The sequence below is a fragment of the Manis pentadactyla genome, chromosome 14 (genome assembly GCF_030020395.1).
Source record: "Manis pentadactyla isolate mManPen7 chromosome 14, mManPen7.hap1, whole genome shotgun sequence".
Taxonomy (NCBI): Eukaryota; Metazoa; Chordata; class Mammalia; order Pholidota; family Manidae; genus Manis; species Manis pentadactyla.
The window spans coordinates 83,414,931-83,441,184 of record NC_080032.1 but is presented as its reverse complement, the minus strand read 5'-3'; the positions used below and the strand labels follow the sequence as shown (position 1 = coordinate 83,441,184).

At 41.6% G+C, this 26,254-nt stretch overlaps 1 protein-coding gene across 5 annotated transcripts in view; it reads left to right on the top strand.

The window, feature by feature from the left end:
- The window catches only part of TMTC1 (transmembrane O-mannosyltransferase targeting cadherins 1), a 224,026-nt gene that overhangs the window by 76,692 nt on the left and 121,080 nt on the right, over positions 1-26,254 (top strand). For all 5 annotated transcript variants that reach the window (XM_036889221.2, XM_036889219.2, XM_036889217.2 and 2 more), the window contains exons 6-7: positions 22,706-22,787; positions 25,105-25,208. In XM_036889221.2, the coding sequence (XP_036745116.2) occupies positions 22,706-22,787; positions 25,105-25,208 (186 nt within the window). The remainder of the gene's footprint in view (positions 1-22,705; positions 22,788-25,104; positions 25,209-26,254) is intronic.

Genomic DNA, 26,254 nt, shown 5'->3' with positions numbered 1-26,254 from the left:
CATAAAAATCTTGGAAAGGAATTATTACTTAGAAGACATCCAGACTCACACCATAAATTTAAGTTCTGAATGTTCAGGGAAGTAGTAAAAAACTCTGTCCCTCAGTCTTCTCATCTCTGTACATTTAAAAGTTATAAAAGAGAGAGAGCAGAAATAAAATTCAGAGTCTGGAGCCAGCCACATGGTGTATATTTTACTAGAAAAAAGATGTATTTGGTAAAAGTTCTTCGGCTATATTAAAAAAAAAGAAAACAAAAAGCAATGGATTAAGCAAGATGGCAGCTAATTTTTTTCCATTTCAGTGACGTCTAGAGGAGGATAGCCTCGGATTGGTGTGGTGGCTCCATGAAGTTGTGGAGTTCTTTTTGTTCTGCCAAATTTTTTCCAGTTTTCTATTCTTCCCCTGAGGGTATGGCCCTCATCCTTACAGTGAAATAATTGCTAACATTCTAGCCAATCCTTCCCAAGTTCAAGGAGGTCAGGACTGAGGTAGGCCAAGAAAGCTTTCTTCTCCACTCTAAGATTGCTTAGTAGGCCCGCCTGACATTTTTGCTAATATCTCATTGGTCAGTTTGTCCCATCACTGATGATGTTAACTTTGGTCATTTAATTAAGGTGATATCAACCAGGTTTCTCCACTTCGAAGCTATTTTTTTCCCCTTTTGTAATTAACCAAAAAACTGGGGTTATGCTTTGAGACTATTAGATATGCTACCACCCACTAGTTTTAGAATCCATTATTGTTGCCCTGCTTGATTCACTTTTGACTGTGATGGTTGCTAAATGGTGATATTCTAATTCTCTCATTCCTTGCACATGTAGTTGTTAGCCTTCTGTTGTTAGGAAGAGTTTTCCTTTCTTCCCCATTTATTTGTTGATTTATCTAGAACAAAGTAGACTTATGTATTAAAATATGCTATAGTCCATATTTTAATTCTGATCATACCACATAAACACTCCAAGTTTGGTGAAAATGTATCTATTTGATTCATGTGATACAGCAATAAGACTCCCTCCCCCCAAAAAGAAACCAAGTAATTTATATGGTGATAAGACTGTCACACTGGAAGGGATTTTGTAGATGACGAAAAGGAGGAATCAAAGATGGCTGTCTGCCTGCTTGGTTGGGTGTAAGAGTACATGAAAGGAGATTTAGAGAGGAAAATGAGGAGGTGAAATTGTAAAAAGCTGAATTCAAGAGAGAAAGTTTGATGTATGAAATTGATGCTCAGGGATGGTGTCTGGCAGGAGATACAGCTGGGGTGCAGCTGTGTGCCGGAGTCAGCGCCCCCAGCTTCAGAGAGCCAATTTGGGGGTCTCTTCCCTCCAGTGCCATCACATGGGTACCTTGAGATCAGTGGAGGGAGTATTTACATCACAGAAATCAGCAAATGATATAAAATCAGGTCTTTCCCTCCACTTCTCATCTCCTCACCAGAGCCAGTTTACCAGCACGTGACTGTTGGGGAGACACTGGCATATATGTGACAGTTAAAATCCTGAAGGTGGATGATATCATTTAATATGAGAATCAAATATGTTCATGAAAAAATGTCATTATTAGGAGTAGGTAAAAGAAGAAAAGCCACAGATGAGCTTCAGATAGGAGGAAGAAATGTTGAAGGGGAACTAGAGATGAAGGTTTTCAAAAAATCCAATAGAGATTTTCAGGAAAGGTTTGATAAACAGCATTGTATGTAGCTAAGATGTCCAGTAAGATAGTGGCTAAATGTGGGTTAGGGAAGTAGGTTGTTTGGTGACCTTAGCAGAAGTTTTAATTTAGTGATTGAGCAGATGGTGGATTGAGTTGAGTAAACATTGAATAGATTTTGAGTGGCGAATGGGTAATAATGGAGTTTGCAGGGCCAAGAAAAGTGCACATCCCAGGCTGACCTTTTTGAACAGTCCTACTGTGTACATCAGACTACAGGTGTAGACTGTACTAAACACGAAATGAAAGGGTGGTTTGTTCCCACAGGTTCCTGGCCTCTTTGCTTATAAAGCAGGGAACCTATTTAGGAAGTCTGAATTTGCTTGGTTTTTAACCTTGGTACTGTGGCTTTCCATCAGTTTGTCAGATTATATAGCATAACACTTAAAAACAATTTTCAATAAATAATGGTATTCGTTTGCCAAGCTCCTCAGTAATCTATTACTTATCTCGCGTACTGGCTTCTTCGTCTTTTCTGGTCAACAGTTATATTTTCAACAGGAAATAATTCTTCTCACAAGAATACTTTGCTCATTTAAAATCAGTTGTCAGCTTTGTGAAGGTTCTTTAGAACCAGAGGTATTAGAGAATGGGATTTTGTCCTTTGATTTTTGTGTATTTTTAAAATAAGGCAATATAGGTAGCAAAGTAAAAATGAATCATTAAGCACAGAAGTCCTCATGTTAATTCATTTAATAATGCCTTTCTGGAAAGTTTTCTCTTTTGAAATAAATTTGGAAACAAGAGATACTATACCATTGCCTTTGAACAGAGAAGCACCCAAAAAACTACATAACAATAAATAGGGCAGTTTTAAATTCTGGGGTATAGTCTGGTTTGTACCATGCCTGGGACTTCGTTTTCTGAATCTTTGTGTCAACAACAAAAGTGTTAGTTTACTTAATGTTGCTTCTGCTACATGATGCATTTGATACCTAGTTAGGAAAATCATTTCTTGGGTGTTGAAATAAATTTCGTTTACCATGTCTGCGAGTACACGTTAGTTACAAAAATAAAAATGTGTATTGGAAAGATAGGATCTTATCATCTTCTGCCCAGTTACTCTTTAAAAAGTAGTTTATTGGATTGGCAATAGAAAGCACTGTTTGTAACTGAAAGGAAAAATAAATTCTTGGAGTTTTATTAAAAATAGCATGGCACATCTGAGCCTTCTGTGTAACAGCTGAGATGGAAAAATTCTCTGTGTTCACTATAACCAGACATTTGCAATAACAGGGTTAGAAAACTGTGTATGTATGCACACATGCTCGTGTGTGCATGCGTGTGTGTGCGTGTGTGTGTGTGTGTGTGTGTGTGTGTGTGTATCCCATGCTTGTGCTACCTGCTCTTACTGTGTTTTCTCACTTAATTCTCACTATCAGTTACAGCTCATAGCGAGAAAGTAGCAGAGTCAATAATTGGAATTTGGGTCTCATGGACTCTAGGAACAGACATTTTATAACCCATTCCCACCAAGGTCTGATCAGTGTATGTTCAGAAAAGTGAGAAATAGGGTCACAAAAATTAGTAAAAGAAATATTTCCCAAAGACCCTTAGTTCTGTATTTCTTAACATTAGGAAATGAATCAACATGAATTTGTTCAAAGCAATTTAGGATTGCTTTAGGATGAAAAAGAAAGGTTAGGCCATCTTTTTGTTGTTACAATTGCTGTCCTTGGATGTAATATGTTTAGTCAAATGAAATTAAACCACGTGTATTTCCTCTGGTATGAGAAAATCTGTCTGAAATTATTTATTGCTTGTTTTGCTTAAGCTGTTAGGAGTTGATAAATATCTGAAGTTCAGATTTTCTTTGTGGCCTTCTTTTTCTCTAACTAGTTAGTATCAATAAAACTGCTCTGGAAATCCATGTTTTACCCAGAAAAAGAGTAAAAAATGGAAAACTGCCTTTTTTAATTTTTTAACTGCTCTGTTCCACCCACATGACTTTTTTTCGTATTCAAAGTGATAAACAAATTATTTTCAGTTTATCTATAAGCTGTCTTGTTAATGAAAACATCTCAACTCCTTAATTAGGAGAGGCTCTTTCAAGCTTTGCTTCTTTCAGTTACGCTAATTTCTTTTTATTTTCCCTTCTTGTGTTAGACTTTCTGCTTTCTATGAAAATTTCTGTGAAATTTTGAATTGTCTAAAAGAGAAAATTGTACAGGTACATTTAGCAGCACTTTTCAGAAATACCCCGGCAAGAGAGCCCATAATTTAGTGTTTGTTTATGTCGCACACAGTTGACTACAGGGTTTGTGTGTGGTGTGTACGTGTGTGTGTGTGTGTGTGTGTGTGTGTGTGTGTGTAGTGAGTATAATTTAAGTTCAGATGTTTGAGGGTTTTCCTTAATATACTTCTCTCTCATTTAGAATAGCAGTATTTATCCTAATTTTACATACCTTCTTTCTTCACTTTTTCTGGGGGGATCTTCTATTTTCTTGATATTTTTTTGGGCAGAATGATGTAAGTAAGTTTGACTTGGCTTTTTTTTTTTAATTGAAGTATCATTGATATACATTCTTAGGAAGGTTTCAGATCAAGACTTTGCTTCTTAAAAGTCAAGGTTTCCTCTGATTTCAGTTCTAAACTCTCTAGACCTAGTATATTAAAGCAAACCTGGTACATTAAAATCAGGAGTTCTGATTCTGATAATTCAGTTGCTGACCACAGTAACCAAATCCAGTCACACAAAGCTCTTTTCAAAGTAAGGTAAGTTTAGTTACTGAACTGATGAGTTTTTAACATCTGTTCATGCTTTGAGCTTGGTGTTCCTCAGTGATGAGGCAGCACAGCCCAGGAGGGAGACATGGGCTCTAGAATTAGTTTGATTCTTTGAAAAAAACTTTTCCATTTAAAATAGGTTGAGATTCACCGGAAGATGGAAGGATACTGCACCCTTCACCCAGTTACCCCCAAAGATTACTTTGTACATAACTATACAACAATATGAAGTCAAGGAAATTGACAGTGGTCCAATGTAGTAAATAGTTCTAAGCTGTTTCAGCATAGATTCATATAAGCACCATCACAGCCAGGATACAGAATTATTCTATCAACACAAAGATGACTTTTATGCTGTCTCTTTGTAGTTATAGCCACCCTTTTACCTTGCTACCAACCCTGAACCCTGGTAACCACTAATCTATTTTCCATCGCTATAATTTCGTCATTTCAGGAGTGTTAGTAATGGAATGATACAATATGTAGCCTTTTGATATCTGTTTTTTTCTTCACCATGATGTCTCTGAGAGTAACCCAAGATGTTGTGTATATCCGTAGTTTGTTCCTTTTTATTACTGTGCAGTATTACACCCTATAGATGTACCATGTGGATATAGCACCGTTTGTTTAGCCTCACTTTTGAGGGACTTTTTGTTTTTATTTTTGTTCTTCTTTTCAGTTTTGGGCTGTTAACAAATAAAGCTACTGTGAATATTCATGTACAGGTTTGTGTGGACATAAATTTTCATTTCTTTGGTATAAATGCCCAGGAGTGCAATTGCTGCATCATCTGGTAAGTGTATGTTCAGGTTTTTAAAAAACTGCCGAACTATTTTCCAGACTGGCTGCACCGTAGTGTATTCCCTCCGTCAACACAGGAGAGATCCAGCCTCCCTGGGCCATCTCCAGCATTTGGTATTGTCACTATTTATAATTCTAGCTGTTCTAATAGATAGCTTTTCATTTCCCTAATGGCTGGCAGCACTGAACATCTTTCTGTGTGTTTGTTGGCCACCTATGTACTATGTATATTCTGTAGTCTAATGTCACTTTAGGACTTTTGCTCATTTTCTAATTGGATTGCTTGTTTGTTGTTCCCGTTGAATTTTGAGAGTTCTTAGTGTATTATAGGTACTAGTCCTTTGTCAAATGACTATTGTAATTTTAGAAAAGTGCTATTTATTGTGGAAGATGCCAGACATGTCAGAGTTAAATAAAACAGTGTAATGCATCTTCATGTACATCATCTTTCACCTTCAACATTAGCAGCCCATTTTCCACCTTCAAAGTATTTTAAAGCAATCCTAGACATCATATAATTTCATGTATGCAGATTTCAGTAGGACCATGGAAATATAAGGGCTCCTAAACACAACCATAATAACACTGTCATATCTAAAAGGATAGTAATTCTTAATATCCTGAAATAGCTGATTAGTTATTACGTTTCCCTTTCTATATTTTTGTTTGTTCTAGACAGAGTATAAATAGTGTCTGTCTACATTGCAACTGGTTGATATTCCTCCAAAGTCCCTATTAATCCATAGGTTTCTGATGCTACTTTTCCTTCCCGTCCCTTCCCTCCCCTCTCTTCCTTCCATAGATATAGCTGAACTTTAGGTAAAGTGGTGAAAACAGATTTTATTCAGAAACTACTGATGGTAGGGGAAAGAGCTGAATTATTAGTGCCAATGTGACTGGGCATTTTAAAGGGAGAACGAGGCCGTAGGGAAGGGGAGGGAGTGGAGACGCAGGTGAAAAATTACACAGGGTCGGTCACTGTGTGCTTAGGCTGGCTGTGTCAGCGAGCTGGCAATACTGAAGTGAGGATGTATTCGCCTGCAGAGACTGGGAGACGAGGCCCTCATCTTTCTGATGGTTACACTCCAAAGGGTTGGTTTTCAGATCCTTGAGGGAGAGATTCCTGGGATGTAGGAGACACATACACATCTCAAAAGCACTGAGGAGGGACCCACAACGGTAAGGCTTTTTTTGGTAAATGCTTTCAGGTGTTGACTAGAACAAATGGTCTACTCTACCTGAGCTTTTCTAGATAAGAATTCAAAGATGGGGTCATTCCTGGAACTAGGATTCCAGCTGCGAGAAGTCACGTTCAGGTTTGGTTAGGTCTCAGTGAGCGGTTGGAGGGCAGTGTTCATGCTGAGTTTTTGGAACTCTCGCTTTGGCCTTGTTTTTGTGTTTTTGTTTGTTTATTTGTTTTCTTTTTTTTCTTTCTGTCCTGTGATGCTTCCCAGTCTGCATTTTGCTGATTGCATTTCCATGTTAACTGATGAGTTCTGTCCACTGTGTTTCCTATAAATCAGTAGCTAGATCTAGAGCTTCTTTTATTTTTACTTAACAATATATAATGAGCATTTACACCTATCTTTAAATATTCTAATAAACATAACAACTTAAAAATGATTAAATGGTGTTTTTCCATCATATGGTTATGCTAAAATTTATTTCACTATTCTCCTATGTATACTTAGTTTGTCTCCAATTTTTCACTATTATGGACATAATTCTTTCTGTACATTTTTGGTATGAGTGTGATTACTCAAGGTTGAGGACATGCTTTAGGTTTTCATACGTGATGCCAAATTGCTATTCAGAAAAATGCCCAGAATTATACAGATTTTCACTCCGATGAGAAGACCATGATTTTGTCTATCTCATGGAACACATGCCAACATTGTATTCAGTTCTGGGGTGCAGAAATTAGTATTTGTGATTAGGAAATGGTAATGTTCCTTACTTAAGTTCTTTCGAGTGACTCAGATTTGCTTCCAAAAGGTGAATGTGCAGATCTCTCCTTGCCTTTACATACCACTTCTTGGTGTTGCTGGCATCTCTGTAAATTCAGGTACCGCCAGCCAGGAACAGTGGCTCACACGTGATAGAAGTTTATTTCTTGGTCACATAAAGTCTGAAATAAATGTTCCTGATTGGTAGGCTGCTCACCTCCACACTGTGATTCAGGAGCCCAGGTTGCCTCTCCCACATGACTCTGCATCTCCAAGCAGTAGCTTTAGGCTGCTGTCATCTCCATCAAGCAGGAAGAGGAAAATGCTTGATGTTCATGTGTTACACGAAGATTATAGGCACCAGGCCGGGAAGTGCGCCTGACTTCCACTCACCTTCCCTTGACTAGAACTCAGCCATGTGGTCGTGTCTAAATGTAAGCAAAGCAGAGAAGTTGTGCGCTCAGGGTAAAGATGAAACGGTCTGGGGACCAGCAAGCCAGTCTCTCCCACAGCATACTTTTCTATAGCAGCACTTCTGCGTGGTTTGATTTTGCATTAAGGATGAAAACTGGATAAGTGTGAATTAGAAACATTGTTTTGTTGCCCAGAAGCAGTTTTTATTTATCTCTGATTTTTGTATGTATAGCCAAATAGATGAAGTTGTATAGTAGATGAATTTCTAAGTGTTGCAGAAATACTGGTTTATTAAATTTCTAAAATAGTGCGATGATAGAAGTGGTTGTCTTTGGCAAATGAAAAAAATTAAACCATCTAGTTGCACAAAAATGGCTCATCCACTGTGGATTAATCCACGTAAATTATTTGGACTGGGCCTAGACATATTTTATGTATGGGTAAAGCTGCAGGGTAAGTGCTAGCGAATAGGCTCATTGGTGCTGTTCAGGTGTAGTAAAAACAAACAAAATCACAGTGCACAAAACAGACATAAAGAAAAAGGGTTATTCATGCTACAGATTTGATTTGACTGTTATTTGCAATACCCTCCATCCTGAAATCCATAAGAATGACTAGTTAAGAAAGAGGAACATAGCAAAATTAGAGGCTTGTTCATATATTCATGCTGTTTTCTTGAATGTAGACCTGAAGTCCTAAGGGCTCAGAATGGTAAATGTTTACTTCTGTTTCCACAGAAGGACCAGATTTGCACCTTTGTGCAAGGGCCTCACATGAACTGTATGATTTTGGGTCTCAACCGAATTAAACTATATGAGGGCAAGATGTTTCTCTTCTTCACACACTGTGGCATAGTAGCCAGCTGTCAGGGGTTAACGATTCCCTAGCTGTCCACCCTGGTGAGGCCCCATGTCAGGCATCCTTCCAGCATCAGGAAATGCTTCATTTGGCCCTTGAGGTACCCACCTTCTTGCTATCAGTTTCTCAGAAAGTGCTTGTTTGGGGGGTTGTGATCAAGCGTGATTCTTAATCACCTGCCTGAGGAAATTAGCATTAGTTGTCACATCCTCACACCTTGCGATGTCTGTCACTCCCAGAGATGTTTCTTTGGTTTGAAGGTGGAGTGCAGATGGGAACCCTGAAAACCGACGGCCAAGTACCAATGGCAAAATCAGGTTCCAGACTTGGGTAACGGGCACACCAAAACAGGTTCTTCTGGATTTGTTTTCCTCACGATCACCTATTGTTTTTATCAGTCTAAGGTATTCGCTTAACTTTTATAATGTAGATCTTCTGAGTAGGAAATCGCTGAACAATGGAAAAAACATGATTTTAGCTTTATTGAGTGTGATATTTACAGTGATAGGGCCCAGGGAGTTGGAACTTTGGTGTTTGAAAAGATCAGAAACGATTTTACATCATCCTGTAGTCACTAAACCTTGCACGAAGTAAAACAACAATAAAAGAAAGAGTGTCATATAAGGAGGAAAACTTACATAAACTCTTAAACTAAGTGTTACCAATATTTTAAAATAAAAAAAGAATCTATGATATTTACATATGGCAGAGTATAAACAGATAGAGGTATTAAAATGACAGGTTGTGGAGTTTTAGAACTTTATTTTTGTTGAAATGTTTAGTTTTGTTTGTTTACAGTTAAGACTGAACATTTTAGGCCCATTATGTCCATCATTTGTAGATGGGAATGTATTTTAAAATCAAGACTGTCAAATTCCTTTTAATTAACTGGTGTAAGCTTGATATAAATTTACTTTTAAAATACCAACTTCTGTAATCAACCAGGTAGCTTTATAATCTAGTAAATAAAGTCGTGACAGTTCCATTGATTGCATGCATAGAGGACTCTACAATCTTTGTGGTCATTAAACCTTTGTTTCTTCCTGCTCCCCTTTGCTTTTTGTTACTTTAATAAAGTGACACTATGAAATACCTGATATTGGCTTATCCAAGGAGGAAAAATTTGTCTGACAGCTGGAGAGTGTGGATGAGAAAATTGTAGTTCTCATGTTTTCATAACTAACAAGCTCAGCCAATTGGTAAATATTTTCTACCTGGGAAACACTTGTTTTTGATTAAACCCTTATTCGTAAGAAGTAACAAGTCAAGGATACATGGGTGTGTGGATGTGTGTGGGTGCCTAGGGCAAGAAAAAGAAGCTTTTTTCTTTGAATCTTGCAGAAGTATGGTTTGGTTGACAGCAGTTTGTTTTACTATACCCCACTTACTAGAGGACAGCATCATAGGGTGCCAGGCTTTTTCTGGTTTTCCCAAGACTTTCCCAGTTGTAGCACTGAAGGTCCCACGTCCCAGCCAGCCCCTCAGTACCAGGCAGACTATACTGAGTGATCACCCTTGCGGGGAGTCCAGGCCCTTGTATGAGAAGTTCTAGGACCTGGATTGGACCGGGACATTACAGAGGACTTTTAGTTGGGCTTGAGTTCAGGTTAGGAAAAATATGTTTGTCATCTCGAATTAGGCTGTGATGTCAGTGAGGTTTCTAAAGGCACTGTTAAGACTTGCAGGATTGGGATTTTTAAAGATTCAGTTTGATGAACTAAGTGCCTCCAGGACCCAACACCCAGCTGAACCTGCCAGGGGAGCTCGGCTGAGAGGACGCAAACAAGTGCCCTCCATCAGCTGAACGTCAAGTTCCTTTGCACATGGTTTGGTGACTGGAAATATAGGAACACTTTGTCCGTGAGAAAATGATACTGGCTGCAAAGGAAATGGAAACTTCAGATGGAACAGGTTGCTGTGAAAGTCATCAGGGCCGTGAAGCTGCCCAGTGGGTAGTAAATAACGTCAGCGGTGCTGGTCAATAGCGGATATTTATACAAAGTAGAAGCAGCCGTGGGCATGTGGCATGGTGGGCGCGTGATGTCTGAGTTGAGGGCACTTTTGTGCTTTGGGGTGAATTTTGGAAAAGGCCCAGATTCCTCAGGGCAGGAGCACAGGCTGGCTTTCAGCCCTCACCGGTCACCTCAGTTCTGCCTTCTCAGCCAACTCTCTTGGCAGGTGCAGGGACCGTTTGACTCTCTGACTTGAGCATCCACGCTGAATTATGGGGGTCCAGTGGACAAGAAGAATGTTGACAGCCAAATTAAAGCTTTGTCTTCTAGGGAAATATTTGTTCTGTTTCCCGTCTCCTTCCAGGAAGGAGGGAGCTGATGGAACTTGAGAGAGACGAAGTCCTCTTCCTGTGCTTATCCAGGCTGAATCCCTTTACTCATATGTTCCTTTCTTTGTGACCATGAACGACAGGCTACAGGGTTTTCATATTTTCATTTGAGTTGCACTCACTATTCTTAATAACGGCTCCTTTGGGTGCCTGTATGCGCTGGAGCACTTTCTGTGCCGAACCAGTAAACATGCCTCATCACATTGAAATGAACAGCCTTGTAAGGTAGAAATGACAGAGACCATTTTGTGGCTGAGGCACTGGGGTCTCAGGGGAGTTAAAGGGGTTGCCTAGTCTCCCAGTTTGGAACCGAGTGCGCTGGGATTCTGAGTGATTGTGGCTATTTGACACACCGGCTGTCCCTGTGGTATCAACGGTGCCATCTTTTGGGAGCTTTTAGAGATCCCCTTTGGCAGCCAAAGCATCATATACAAAGATAATTAAAACTTATCAAACTGATATTATAACATTATTTTCTAAATGTCTACTTTGGAAAATACAAGTAAAATATTATTAAATGTGTGAAAAAAATATACATATGTGTAAAGAATCTGACTGGGTCTGGAATTTCTAGTTCCTTTAGTAATTTTCCTACTTAGGCTTTTTATATTACGTTATATAAATGAAACTCTTAGGTCGTAAAAAGAAATTAGGAGAAAGTTTTAAAAATTATGCAACCAAAAAAAAGCATGCATTTGAAGAAAACACATAGACTTAATTATTATGGATTCCTGCTTTCCGCAGTACTGATAGACATTTTATGCAAACGTTAGAACCCTGACAATAGAATATACCTAACAGTTTATATGTATATTGTGATTCTTATTTCTACTCTGCAATCTTAATTATAGCTTTCTCCTTAGGAAATTACAGTTTGCACGAGCACTGGGATTTAAAAATAAAACCAAATCACCTGGAGCTGAAACCTTGTAAAAATATCACCAGTTCAAAAACGTGTAGCATATTTGTCCACAACCGAAAAAGAGCTCCAGGTGAAATAAAACCCTAATTCTCCCCAAAGTACGGTTTTTACAGGAAACGCGAGTGTAAAGGTGGTTGCTGAGATTGTGCCACAGTGGCCCATGTCCACTGTGTGGCCCCTGCGCAACAAAAGTCAAGCCCTTGACTGTGACAGGAGGGGCATTGGGGGCCGGGGTCTAGAAAGTGGGCTGCTGTTTGGACCAAGAAAAGGTTTCTCTTCTCGCACATCGACACTGCTTACGTGCCTGTTAGTGGTGGTGTTTTCTTAGGCCACCAACTTTAGGGCAGGCCTTTGAGCCCCGCGTGGCCGCGCAGGCGGGGGTGACCTATTTCGGGGGCAGCCAGGGCCTGCCGGAAGTCCACGCTGCCAGATGTCCTGCTTGGCCTCTGTGTGAACTCGGTGCCTGGAACCATGTGTGCCCGAGGGCTTTCGGATCTACTCTCTGCTGTTCAGGGTGGCGTCAGAGCACGTGCGTGAGGACGGGGGTCTGGGCAGGGCTCTAGACTGGAAGCTGGATTGGAGAAAGAGGCTTCGTAAAGGTTTGGGGGGACTTGTCCTCTCCGTGCCCTAAATCTAAGCCCCCTGGGTCTGTAGCACGGATCCCTGTCTAAGTCACTCAGCCGGTTACAAGCATAAAAGTGGGATCGAGGGAGACCCAGCGGGGCCAGCCTGGCCTGTGTGTTCATGGATGCAGCCCGTGGAGGACAGACTGCGAAAGGGCGCCGGTCTGTACTGTGACACAGGATGACCCTGCACCCAGCACCAGCAGTGGTGGCCCAGCGTGTGTCCCGGCTACCGACTATAAGGGGTGAGACCCCTAGGCAGCAGGTCGGAGTTGGGACCACGGGGAGAGACTGTCTTGTTCCACGGACCTATAAAGCCCTAGTGACAAGGGGGGCGTCAGCTAGGACTGGGTCGGGCCCAGGGCCAGGGAGCTGCCTGGGTGACATCACTTGGTCCATATGTGGCTGAGCCAAAGGGAGGTGGAGTCAGCATCAGTCATATTTAGGGATATTCTGCCGCTGTAGGGTCAGGGTTTTAAAGGTCCAGTTTAACACTTCCTCATGCGGGTTTCAGGCCCTTGACTTTGAAACACTGAGGAGAGCACCGCACCCAGGCAGTGCCCCGTCCCCTCCAGGCCCTGTGCGGCTGCCTGGGCGCCTCTCAGGCCCTCGGGCCTTCCTCTGCTCTCCCATCTTCTCTGTGCCCCAGGGTCAGGTCCGGGCTGCCACCTGCCCTGCAACTTCCCCTCCTTGGGACGGGGCAGTCAGTACCGAAGGCCAGCCGGAGAGTGTGGGCCTGGGAACCAGGACGTGTGTGTTCAAGTCCCAGTTCTGTTAACGCCGGCTTTGTGACCCCAGGCAAGTTCATTCACTCTGTCCATCTCTGTTTCCCCATCAATACAAGGAGGATAGAAGTAGCACCTGCCTCGGAGGTTACGGGTGGTGGTGTGCGTGTCAGCAGAGTAGACACATGTGTTTAGAACAGTTCCTGGCTCGTAGCGTGCACTCAGTCAATGTTAGCTGTTATTTAAATGTTAAACGTGTGCTTCCATTCCTTCACATATTGCTTATCAGACCGAACAGCGCCTGATATTTTGCCAGTTAAATCAATCTTGCTGTTGCAATAGCTTGTCATTTTCCACAGAGATGAAGTTGTAGCAGGCTTTTTATTAATTTTCTAAATTGATCAGGTATATACTGGTGTCCTGAATTATCACCCTTTTAAACATGTGTTATTGATGTGTTTACTTCTGAGAGTAGTATTTAAAATTCAGGCATCCTTCTGGGAAGGTGAAGACAAGAGATTTTGCTGGTGATAATGTGAGCAGTAGCAGAGCATGTGAATTAAGGGCACAGGCTGGACCTATGTTCTCACTCCCCTTGCTGTCTACCCGTGGGCCCACGAATGCCTGGGCTTCCCTTTGTAAAATGAAGATATTAATAGTCTACATCCTCTAGGAATGTGCCAAGGATTATAAACATAAGACCCATGCGAGGGGCACAGTGGACACACACTCAGTGGCAGCCGTTACATTGTCTTTGCTGTTGCTGTTAACAGAAAACATTACCCAATTTACCGAGACTGTCCCAATATCAAATATTCTTTTTCACTAGCTTAATTTTGCTTGAATTTATCAGCCCATATAGCCCAATCAGAGGTTCAGAAAATATGAGTATAGTATCATTGGCTGTTTTTAATCTTTTTCCTAGTGCAGAAGTTTCCTTGTGACCTGCACAAATGTAGCAGGACTTCCTTTGTGGGGGTTCGTTAAGGCCTCTGGTTTGCAACAAGTTTGAACTGATTGAATGAAGGAAACCTGCAGAAAATGCTGTTTTACATCATGGCCAGAGAGACCAGGTGGTGCAGCTAAAGGCATGGGATCGGCCATCAGGATCTCAGTTCTGGCTCGGGATCTGCGGCTCACTAGGTCAGGACCTGTGATGTGAGGACAGCGCACTCTGTCCTGCCAAACCCATGGATCTCTCAGGGAGTAAATGTTAGGATTGAAAAGCCTTTGACATAGAAATGCCATATGAATACTTAATATGTATCATGTTGTAATGGGTTCTTATTCTGGCAAATTATTCTGGTTAGTAGAAAGTTTTTATATATATCGGATTAGTGACCAATTAACACAGAATTCAAGTACATTAAGAAAAGACAGCAGTGAATCATAGTGTAAACAAACATAACAACACATGCTTTCCTCACTTATCCTTACAATAATGTCTCTCCACCTACTTGGATTGGAACCTCTCATTTGTTTCTGAATCCGGTATCTCAGAAACTTCCAGAATAACTGCTGTCTACCATTTTGCATTGGGGCTGCTGGGCCCTTTGCGCTTTGTCACGGCTCTCAATGTGGTGGCTGTAATAAGCTCATACAGTGCTGAAATCCAGCTCTGCCAGGCATCAGCTGGGGCATCTCTAAGTGAAGCCCTTCACTGACTGTTGTTGCTGTCAAATAAAGTTCAAACCCCCGCAGTGGGACATGAAGGGGCCCTGCCTGCCTCTCCAGCCCCCCTGCGCACCACTCTGCCGTTTAATCCTGCTTTTAGCATTAACTTCCACTCTCTTCATCCTGCTTTCCCTCCTGCAGTCCTCGGCCCCTGCATATATATCTGTTTTATTCTTTTCTCCTCATCTTCCTCAGACGTGAGCTTCATTGTCACCCCCTTGGGGCAGCCTTGTCTGTCCTGCTCTTGGTGGCCCTGCTGCTTCTCTCTCTGGAGCTGGCTGGTCACTTCTCGGAGCAGTGACACCCTCCCAGCTCTGCTCGCACGCTCCTTCCGGCCACCTTCTTTCACTTAGAATTTCCAAATCAGCCCCTCTGCATGGAGCTTGCGTTTCAACCTGCAGCAGCCACTACACACACGGACCTTTAAAAGGATTCTTCTTAAAAGACCCTTCAAGGACTGTGCACAACCTCCCTTCATTCATTTGTATGAAAAACCTGTATTAAAGGTTTTATTGCAGACCAGTGCAAACTGATGAAGATATCAAAGACAGACTGTATCATTTTCAATGAAATAACACTGTGTTGTCAACATGCCGAAATGCCACTTAATAAATAAAATATGTCAGAAGTGTGCTGAGGAAACCAGCTCCGTTTCACTTCAAGGCCGTAGAGCAGCAAATGCCCTGGACTCGGGTTTGGGTCTCTGCCGCTTGCCGCCCCTGTGTATTGCAATAATCTCCTTCAGCCTCACTCGCAAGACAGGGAACAGGTATGGACTCCCAGAGCTGGTATGAGGATTAAAGGACATAAAAAGAGTAGAGTGCTTAGCCCAGTGACTGGCGCCACTTACATGCATTAAGTATGCTTTATAGTTATGAACTGAAACTTCCCTGGGACTGTTAATGACAGACAAGGGTGCAAATGAATTTTTGCTATTGCACGTAGAAGAAATAAAAACTGGGGCCTCTGGGTTCATTTTAGAAGAAATATAAATTAGATGCTGTGACTAAATTCCTGAAGCCTAATAAACTCATTGACCTTGGACACTGAAGGACCCAGACTTTTGCAAGTCGGTTAACATTTCCTGGCTTCTTTTTCTTTCCCCTACCTGTGAAACTACCTGAGCTATTTTGATCCCTTTCCAGTTCTGGCTTTGATTTTCAGAATGATAAAGAGAACTGAAATGATATATTCCTATGCCTTCTCTGTCTTTATTTCCACCATTCTAAGTGTGATAATGTAAGTCAGTGTCTCTTTGTCAGTGACATGGTGAGTTAAGAGTTTAAAATTCCTGGGAGAAAAAGTTACTCCAGCCACAGAGATTGAAGGTCAGTGTGGGGTTTTGAGTAGATAAATGGAGAAATGCGTCCTTGCCTTCTTAAGGTTAGAGTCTTCCCTTTAGGACCTGCATTTGAATATCAAAGGTTGGTCTGCTGCTCTGTAGAATGCCTTTGGTTATTGAGATTTAGAGGAAGCACTTTCTGGGTTCAAGGAGAGTGCATAGAGAGAGGGTCTTGGGGTTCATAAAAGAAACTTCAATTTCTTCTGTGGTTTTTAAATTTATAATCTTTTCTAGGGTGAACTGAATACTGAAAAATCTTTCTCCTTGTGTTTCAAAGATTTCTGAATTCCTCTACTAAAAACCTGAACTCAAAGAAGAGTTTTTTTTCTTGGTCATACATATGACTCAGTTAATCTTTACTACCTAAGAAGAGCAGGGGAAATTAAATTTGTATGACTGATATTCTAGAAGGGATTTTGTATATAGCTTGTAGGGAAGGAAAAATTTTCCTTCTACCTTTCTAGACTCTGGTTGGTCTAATAATTAAATTGACATAAGACAGATTAAAAGGAAAAAAAAAGTAATTTTGTAAGTTCAGGAGCCTCATAAAAATGTGAGCCCCAAGGGCAAGTTGGGCAGTTGTATGCCATCCGGGTCAAGGAATGGGATGGGGGCCTGGGGCTTCAAGGGAAAGGAGGATAATTCACAGGATCTTAAGAATAGATGCTTTCCCTGCCTTACAGATAGATAGGTCAGAGGTAAACATTATGTCTGGTAAGGTCAGAGTAGGGAAATAGCCAGGTATGCACAGGCAGGGGGATTGGGGACTTTGTTGTTCCCGTTTGATTGGTGTTTGTATTGGCTAGATTCTTGTTTATGAGGTAGAGCAGGGATATGGGACAAGCATCATGATTAATTTTTCCTGCCTATGATGAAAAATGCCAAGATATAAATAGTATAGTGAAAACAGGAGGGCCTCCATCTTAAGGCTAAGTTTACATTTTAAAAACCAGGGGGTTAGGAGGTGAGATTCCTAACACATTTTATGGTGATTAAAACAACCCTATCTTAAGGCAGGGTAATCAGTTCTAAATGATATGTTCCAACTGCTTGAGGGTAGCCATTATCTTAGAGAAGCATAGGACCAATAAATTCCCTGTGTTAAGTTTATCTTACAGAATACCTAGAGGACTGACTGGATGGTGACGTAGCTCTCACCATAGACGTCATGACACCACACAGCAGCGTACTCTGCCCTGGCCCTTTACCCCGTTCTTGAAATCCTTAAAAACCCAAATCTTAAACCCTCAAGTGTGCCTCCTCTCTGAGGTTTTCCGCACTCCCGTTTGAGTGTACGCTGTCTCATCCGGTTAAGTTTCTTGTTGCATAAACCTATTGCACTTTGCCTCTGAACTCTTTTTCATGATAAAGACAAGAACTCCCGGACCCCCACCTCCAGTGGTTAATGTCTTTGTCACTTTGCTATTTCATTAAATTTTCTAGCCTTAAGCACAAGACTTCTCTCTCTCTTCCTGTTCCACTTCAGACAAGTAGGAAAGGATTACTGAGAACTCTGATGTGGCTTTGCAAGTTCCTCTTGCCTAGGGGACCTAGTTGGGATTGTAACTGTATCATCTTGTTCTTTAGCAGCCTGCCTGAAAAAATTCCCCTTTTTATGCTTTGGGAAGTTCTCAGAACATCATCTCACTCCATCCAGTGCTCTGTGTCCCTCCCAAATCCTGTGGTGATAAGGGTTTAGTTCCCACATGGCGCAGACCAAGTGAACACTGGGTGCCGGGTGACCCTGGCCTTAGGAGTTGGAAGGGGTTTTCCCTACACCGAGCAGGAGTTCAGCGGACTTCCCTCCCCTCCCTCTGCTGCCTGCACGGCTGCTGCCATCCTATATGTATATCAGTTATCCATTGACGCAGCGATTCTTTGTTATCAAAGTTCCATGATTTAAAATACTAAGCACTCCTGTAACCTTCAAGGTCATGGGTAGGTGACTCAGGGTGGCAGGTTGTCCTGGTCACAGCTGAGACTTCTCAACGGAATTTGAAGACTGAGGGGCTATAGAGGGTGAACTTCAGAAATAAGTCACATTTAGCTCCGAATGTTTGAACATGACCAACTGAGAAGGTGAATGTTAATAGAAAACATTTTGAGGTCCACAAAATAGAAAATTTAGGGTGTGGAGGAGCACAGGTTAGGGAATTTACTTTAGATAGTCTTGAGCTTTTGCTTACTGGCCTAAAATCCTAAATTGTTTTAAAAAATGCCTGGAATTTGGTTGTAAAATCCTAAATTGTTTTAAGCAAAAATACTGGAATTTGGTTATTCCGGTACCCCCAAATTAATGTTAAAATATTTTTTCATATGCAACTGCCAGTGGGAATTCTACTCAACGGGGGGATCAACTAATACTTGCTTCCTCCCAATCCTTTGGCTTTCCTTTTTAGAGTTTGTGGTAGATTCCTCTCTGTTTTCCTTCACTGGTCATTTATGACGTCCTCAGTCTGTGAGACCTGCCGAGGATCGCAGGGTTTGGGTGGTTGTCCCTCAAAGGAGCCCTGGAGGTACTTGGTCCGACTCTCCTTGGCAACAGGAGGCCAGCGGAGCTCCTGTAGACCTGTCCCAAGCCATGGAGCCAATGAGTCAGAAGCGCGAGACTAGCTCCCTGGGCCCTTAGTTCCGTGCCAGTGGTTTGGTTTTGCTGCTGCGATGCTCTTTGACGTTGTAGGGAAAACAGTAGAGACCCCGATGGAAAGTGGAAGTGATCTGTGATGGCATTTGCATAGTGCTTTGTATTTATAAGGCACTCTCAGGTACTTCGGCTTGTGACGGAAATGAAGAGCTGCAAGAACCTCAGAGTTAAGTACTGCTTCTAGATTTTTGGTCTCTTCCTCTGTAATAAAAGCAATTCTGTTGTTCTTCCTCATAGAATTGTTGTAGGTGTTAAATACATTTTTACAATGTAACCACTTAGATTGGTGTCTGGCACGTATCAATTATTTGCTCTTTTTATTTTTGTTATTATTTGTTACTTTTGTATGGATCTCCTTCACACATCATACATGCACTGTGGCCTGATGGGGAGAATTCCAGTCCAATTTTATTGTGACTTGGGGAGAAGGAAGGAGTACAGAGACTTCAGCCCTCGCAGTGCTTCCCTGTATGAGCTGAGGGATCTTAGCCTCTGACCTGGCGTTTACCAAAAAAAGGGGCTTTACCATTTTGGCTTATTTCTCAATTAATATTGGTTAACAACTAGAAATAGAAAGCTTGAGAGAGGCCTTTTCTCAACGACTGCTCTATGTATCATTCTAGGCTTTCATTGTCTCGGTGTATTACATTTTAAGACTCAATTATTTGGTACCTATAGGAGCTTAACTTCTTGAGGAAATGGCATTTCTTAAGGAGGAAGAACGGGGACACTTTATAAACATAACTCACTGAAATAACCACCATAGTGAGCTTCCACTGAAACAAAATATGAACTTAACCTAAGTTTAGCATTGAGAAGAAAGCTAAACCCTGTGGTTTGCTGTGTTACAGAGAGGAAACCACATCTACTTCTTCCACTGGGTTAAAATAAACCAGCGACAGAAGGAACCTAAGAAATGAAGCTTCCCAAAGCAGATGAACCCAGGAAGCACTTTTTCATTCAGATGTATTGCGGCTTGAAGCCACTCCAGCACCTTTTCCTTCCCACGCTGCCATCCCCCTTCCTGCTGCCATCTTTCCTACATCCTGTAAAGAAGGAGCAGAAATACCCAGAGTTGGTCTTTGTTGAGTTACCCTGAAAATAATAGTCATACTCGAGGCAGAGCTGAGCGCAGACGCTTGGGAGTGCCTTCACCCCGGTGCAATCACAGACTCGCTTGATGCTAGGGTCAAAGCCGAGGGCATTGCCTCAGAGAAATACACAGATGCAGACACACAAGCTCTGTGTACTTCCTGGAAGGGGTGGACTCCCTGAAGCCTGTTCTGGGACATTAGTGTGAAGTGCCTGGGTTGTGAGAGCTGCCAGCATTCCTGGCCTTTCTCTCTGAGCTAAGGGAGGAGAAAGGACTTAAATGTAGGCCTGGGGATGGATTCAGTGCAGTACCGGCTAAAAGCTAGCTCCGTTTAGTGTGTTTCAGGCTCACCTCATTTTCCCCACTCATTAAATACTTGAAAGGTCAGATCCACAGCTGTTCATGAACCCAGAAAAGAAAAAGGGAGGCAACAGGGAAGACATGTGCCTCCGAGTGACACTGTCGCCACCTTGCAGTGCCATTTGGATCCACTAAACTGTGAGAAAACAGAGGAGCTGTTACCAGACGCAAGAGGGTCCTCTTGGTGAGCGTTAGCCAAACACAGTCACACCAGGCAAGGCTCAGCTAGGAGCAAGCTTTATTCCTTGCACAGTGAGACTGGGGCTGGCTCCGGGGCCGTGTCTCCCCAGGGCAGGGTACCATCTGGCTCTTAAGGGCTGCGGAGCGTAAGGAAGGGGCTGTAGGGGTGTCGTTAGCCAAGAGGTGGGTGAGGTTGGTGCAGGCACAGGGCTGACGACGCTGCTCATATACCACACGCTCGCTCGTGGACATCTTCTCGCTAGTTGAGTGAGTGGGGTCACCAGGAGATATTTTGGGAATCTTAATCATCAGTGTTCTGGCTCCAACTGGTCTGCGGTGTACACACTTGGGGAGCGTGGGGTCCACCTGCTGTGGTCTCAGCTCCTGAGAACCAGCTCAAGGACATGGGACGAGACTTTATCTATAGCTTTTGAGGGGAACTGAAGTCCTGCAATGCTGATTACATCTCAGCTAAGCTAGTACTCCTCTTGCCTAACCTGCTCTTCCTCTGCTCCTGGTGCACATCCGTTGCCCCAGTCAGCTCAACTATCGAGTCCCATTCCCACACTCTGGCTTGGAGGGCTGGGAGCCTGTACTGGGAGCAAAGTTCGAGAGACTTCATCCAGGAGGGGGTACGTGCTCACAAAAGCAAGTTGTCAGGAGCTGTGATATACGCCTGTCCTTTACAAAGGGTTACCAGGAAGGCCTCACTTTTGCCTTTCGGGTAACAAAACCACACATTTTTGTGAGCATTCATCAAGATGCACGTTTCTTTGTGATACTAACCCACTCAGGTCTCACAAAAGGGTCTCTCTCCTGCAGACTATTCCCTTTGTGTAAAGATATCTCATTCAAATGCAAATTTTAAGAGATTCTGGGAGAAATCCTTTGAGGAAAAATTGGGTAAAAAAGAGTAAAAGAAAAATGAAAAAGTAGGGGAAATAACAATGAGGTAGGACATGCTTGCTGGATTATTATATTGGATGGCTTTTTCCCTCCACTCTGTACTTTAAAATCTAGAAATTTACGTGTAGGTAAAAGTGACTTGCTGGAGGTTTTTGCTTGGGGTTTGTCAGTAATGTCCTCTCGCTTCCCTTCCATCGTCTGTCTGAAGGCCAGCCGACCACATCTTACATGTTCCTTGTGGAGCCGCCGCTCTGTGTTTCTGAGTGAGAGCTCTGGTAGTTGGAGGGTCTGCATGAGTTCCTGACCCACTAGAAGTTGACATTCTGGTACTGTAGTTTGGTTCTGTAGGGGAGGAAACATTTTTCCTCTACCCTTCTAGGTTCTTCTGACTGCTCTATTAATTAAATTGACATAAGAGATTGTTGAGACAAAAACAGACTTCATTTCCTATATACAGTAGCTTCACACAGACATGAGAGGTCCCAAGATAGTCAGACATTTGAGGATTGTGTGCCATCCTGAGCTAAGGAGATGAGGGTAGTTCTGGGACTTCAAATGGGAGGAAGATAATTTAGAGGAAGGTGGAAAGAGCAAATGCTCCCCATGCCTTGCAGATAACTCTTTCTGATTTATTAAAAATTATCTCTGGTCAAAGCTCTCTTCCTGGTGTAGGCCTGGTATCTAAATTCTTTTAAGTAGTTGAAGGAGAGGCAAAACACTTTTCTTGAGTGTCCTGGGCCCTGATTGTCTTCTGCTTGAAATTATCCACATGCCCAAGTGGCACATTTTACAGAGGTTCATTCTGAACCCCTTCAGTTCTAACGGCCTAGGTGGCTGAGAACATTATCCACTGCACATGGGTGAGCTCTGACACTGACTTTGTTACCTAGAATCCATTTCTTAACCTCACATGACCTTGGGGTCCTCTTTTTTCAGGGTTAAGACATTTGTGAGATATTTTGTGGGTTGAAGACATGGTGCCTTTCAAGTTAAATTAAGTAGGTAAATAAACCCTTATACTTTTTAAAATAACCTCTGTGATGAGTGTAACCATATAGGTGCCACAATACCTGGGTTATTGTAGTAAAATCTATAGCTCACAGCCCTAGGTCCTGTTCTGTATATTGCATTTATTCCTCCCAACTTTCCTGTGATGTTGATAATACTATTATCCCCTGTTTTATAAGTGAGAAAAACAGAGGTGCACAGAGATAAAGAAACTTGCCCTAGGTCTTCCAGTCAGTAAGCAGCAGAGCTAGGGGGTTTAAAGCCAGGTGGTTTGGTTCTAGAAGCTGTATTCTTAGTTATAGTCCTTTCCATCTTACTTTGAGCTACTGCATCTTCACATTGAAAGATGATTATTACGCATGGTGGAGAACATTATGAGTGGTGGTCTCTGACACGTACTTAAGATTTTCTTTTTTCTTTCCTGTTTCAGGTATCTGACAGCAAGCAACAATAGAAATTTCCTGCTTACCATGAGGCCATTCTTAAAAAGGGCCATTTTGGTCATAAGTTATGTAAGTATATATATGCTTTTGAAATATCGGATAAGGAACATTTCTTTAACTTGGCTCAGAGAAATGATCCAGATTATTTAGCAGAATCAGCAGTAGATTCTAAGAACATGAGCATAGGACCCAAGAGTGTACATGCCGTCAATGTACAGGACTTTGGCAGGTATATATGAACGCACTCCAGGGCTTCGCGTGCTCACTGGCACAGGCAGTGTGAACCATGATATTTTATGAGCCCCTCTCAGGGTGCTGGTGGTGAGTTGTCGCAGTAACACAAACCTGGCTGTATCTATTGCTGTGTAACAAGCAACCCAAAATGTAGTGGCTTAAAATGACCACCACCATATATTTGCACTGAACGCCCTAGTTTGGGCAGCCTCCAGCAATGGTTCTGTTCATCGTGATTTTTGGCTGGAGTTACACGAGCAGGTTTGCGCAGCTGTGAGCTGGGTGAGGTCCTCCCTCTGTGGCGTCTCATCCTCCAGGGCCCCTCCCTGTGGCCTGACCCTCTAGCAGGAAACCCAGGACTTCTTTACAGCCGCAGCTGGGTTCTCAAAGATTGGCCGAGAAGTTGCAGGATCTCTCAGTGGCTGGACCCAGAACTGACACAGGCTACCTTCTGCCACATTCTGTTGGGTGACGCAAGTTACAAGACCAACCCAGATTTAAGGGGAGGGGCAGCTGGCTCCATTCCTGATAGCAAGAGCAGAATGCATACGCAAAGGCATTCTCGGTGGCCATCTTTGGTGACTGTCACATTAATCATTTTTTTATGTTGTTGGATGTTTCTATTCAAGGAGATTAGGAGACCAGTTTCTTATGCTGTTGCAGTTTATTTCTCACAAACTCAAAAGTGACAATAAATTTTGATAGGAAACTTAGGAAAATGTCTTTGAATTGTAATATTAACAATGAATGTGATTTTTTTTTTCTCAACCCTAAAACGTGTGTATGGAAGAAGAGTATTGTAAAAACAGAATGAGGTGAAGAGCCTTGACTGGACAATTTCAGCAAAAGGGCAGAATGTTTCTCTGAAGCACATTCCCCAGGATCTCTGCATAGAATTAGGATGATTCAATGCTTGTTTCAGAATTGATTTATTTTCTTAGAATTGTTTGGGAATGCAGGTAGTCTGATATCATTGCTACAATAAAAGTTGTCAAATACTAACCTGTTCGTTCTTTTTAAAATTTATTTTCAAAGCAGTTTCTGCTGTTTGTCTTTCTATTCTTTTTGTTTTAATTAATCAGTTTTTTTTCCTCTTAGTATTTTATGGAATTCATATTCTTTCAGGATATTTTTTCCTGTTATTTTCATATTGACATACCTATTTATAGTATCTTTAAGAATTTTAATTCAGTTGAATAAGCCATTGTGTGTTCGTCAAGATGATTTTTAATTGCTGCCTAGGTGCTGTTTACTTTGATAATGCTTTTTGCTGACACCATACATTTATTTTAGGCTTTTTTGATTTGAGGTCATTTATATAGAGGGCATACATGAAAGAAGTCAGTGCTATTCATGGAAAAAATCTAGCCTTAACCGCCTCCAAAATTAATCCTTTAGCTTTCTAAACTAAAGATTCCAAGCAAAGATCTCCCTCTGACTTCAACAGAAACAACGTAATTGGTCGTCAAATGAGAATAACATCTAGGTCTATGCACGTAGAATCTCGTTTAAACAAAATCTGTCCACACAGAAATGTCTCTGGGCCTCTGGTTTTCTTACCCATCTAAGCAAACAGGCTAGTGTCATTCTGTGATAAAATTCCACTGGGTGACACAAAAGGTGTTCCCTGGGATGTGTTGAAATAACCTTCAAGAGTGTCCTGTTGTAGGGCATTTAAGGGTTGGAATACTTGGTGTGTATTCATTCAGAACATAGCAGTGTTAGTTACCCTGTTTTAAATGAACTTCCATGGGGTGTGTACATGAGATGGTTAAGAAATTGGGTGCTGGACAGTGGCAGGTTCAACTCCTGACTCTTTCAGTTTATTAGCTGTGGGGTCTGGGTAGATTAGCTGTGAGCCTCAGCTTCCCCATCTCCCACTAGGGCTGTCAGGAGGCCTCAGGCGAGCTGGGAAGCCTTTAGCACAGGGGCTGACTGCTTGGAAGTGCCTGATACTGACAGCTTGCCTCCTCCTCGTCACCTTTCCATCTTTCCCACTCATCTTGAATGTTAGGATTTCATAGAAATACCCACTATAAAAAATGCTTGCAAAACAATGTATCTGTAGTACGTCCAGAAGGATCCTGCAGAGAGGTGAGGCTTAGCCCCGACAAGCAATGGTTTTCTTAACCAAATCTTCTTTCCTTTGAAGGTGGTGGTGGTTTTGTACTTCCGTTTGTGGATAATGGGCGGATCTATGCCCCTCTTTTCAGAGCAGGATAATCCAGCTTCATTTTCGCCTTACATTCTTACAAGGTCAGTAGAAATAAATAATTTTTAAACTTGGTATTTATTAGACTATTTTAAATGACAGGTTGGCTCCGCATGTAAGGAAAGAAGGGTTGTGTTCTCTTCTGGGTGTGGCGAGCAAAGAAAATACTATCCATACATTTAGCATTCTTTTCAACAAATAGTGCCTTTGTCAGTATTATTACTCTTGTCCTCATATTGGTACATATTCATTAAACAAGTACTTTATTGAGCATTGAGCACTTATCATCAATAATAAATATCTATTCCTGGTGGCCCATATGGCAAATGTTTCAGAACAACGCACAGAGAGGTATTATAGAGGTTGGTCCGACATTTGTAACTATTTGTAAAATCAGTGGATGTGTTGAAAGTGACAAACGGAAATGAACAGCTATTTTTGCTAAGATATACCTAATTATATCTTACTATTTGTCCTTACAAGAGTTAGAGGTACTGGATCAAGAAGTGAGGTTGATGGGTGGATCTGTCTCATTGTGGTTTTTAAATCCTTATCCATTCAATCTGCTGTGATGTGCGGCTGAGGCTTTCCCATAGATGTATATTTGACAGTTTCATAACTTTTCTTCAGGATATATTATTGCTATAACCTCTAAACATTAGGGAGCACTGTTCTTAAATTTTCAGTTTTCTATATCCTTTTAAACATTTAATATATTTTCATAATAGTAAACCTTCACTTTGTTGTGTTTGCAAAGACATGCTAAATTTTACTGGTGGTATCTTAGGGACAGTAGACTGGTGATCTTTGCTCTAGTTTCTTTCATTAACTTTGTACGCTTTCACAAATTTCAACTTTCTTTGCCTTGTACATTTTTCTTTATGGTTTCTAGTCTTTTCTTCCTTTTTTAAAGACTATTTCCCCCTTAAAAGGATACCTTCCAATTTGAATAACCTCTTTATAATAAATATTATGTCACAATAGTTTTCATTACTTACAGCACATATTTATATTATGAAGGTCTTCATACACCTTCAGAAATCATGTAGTGTTCAGCCTCTAGTGCTTACATTTTCAGTTATAAATTATT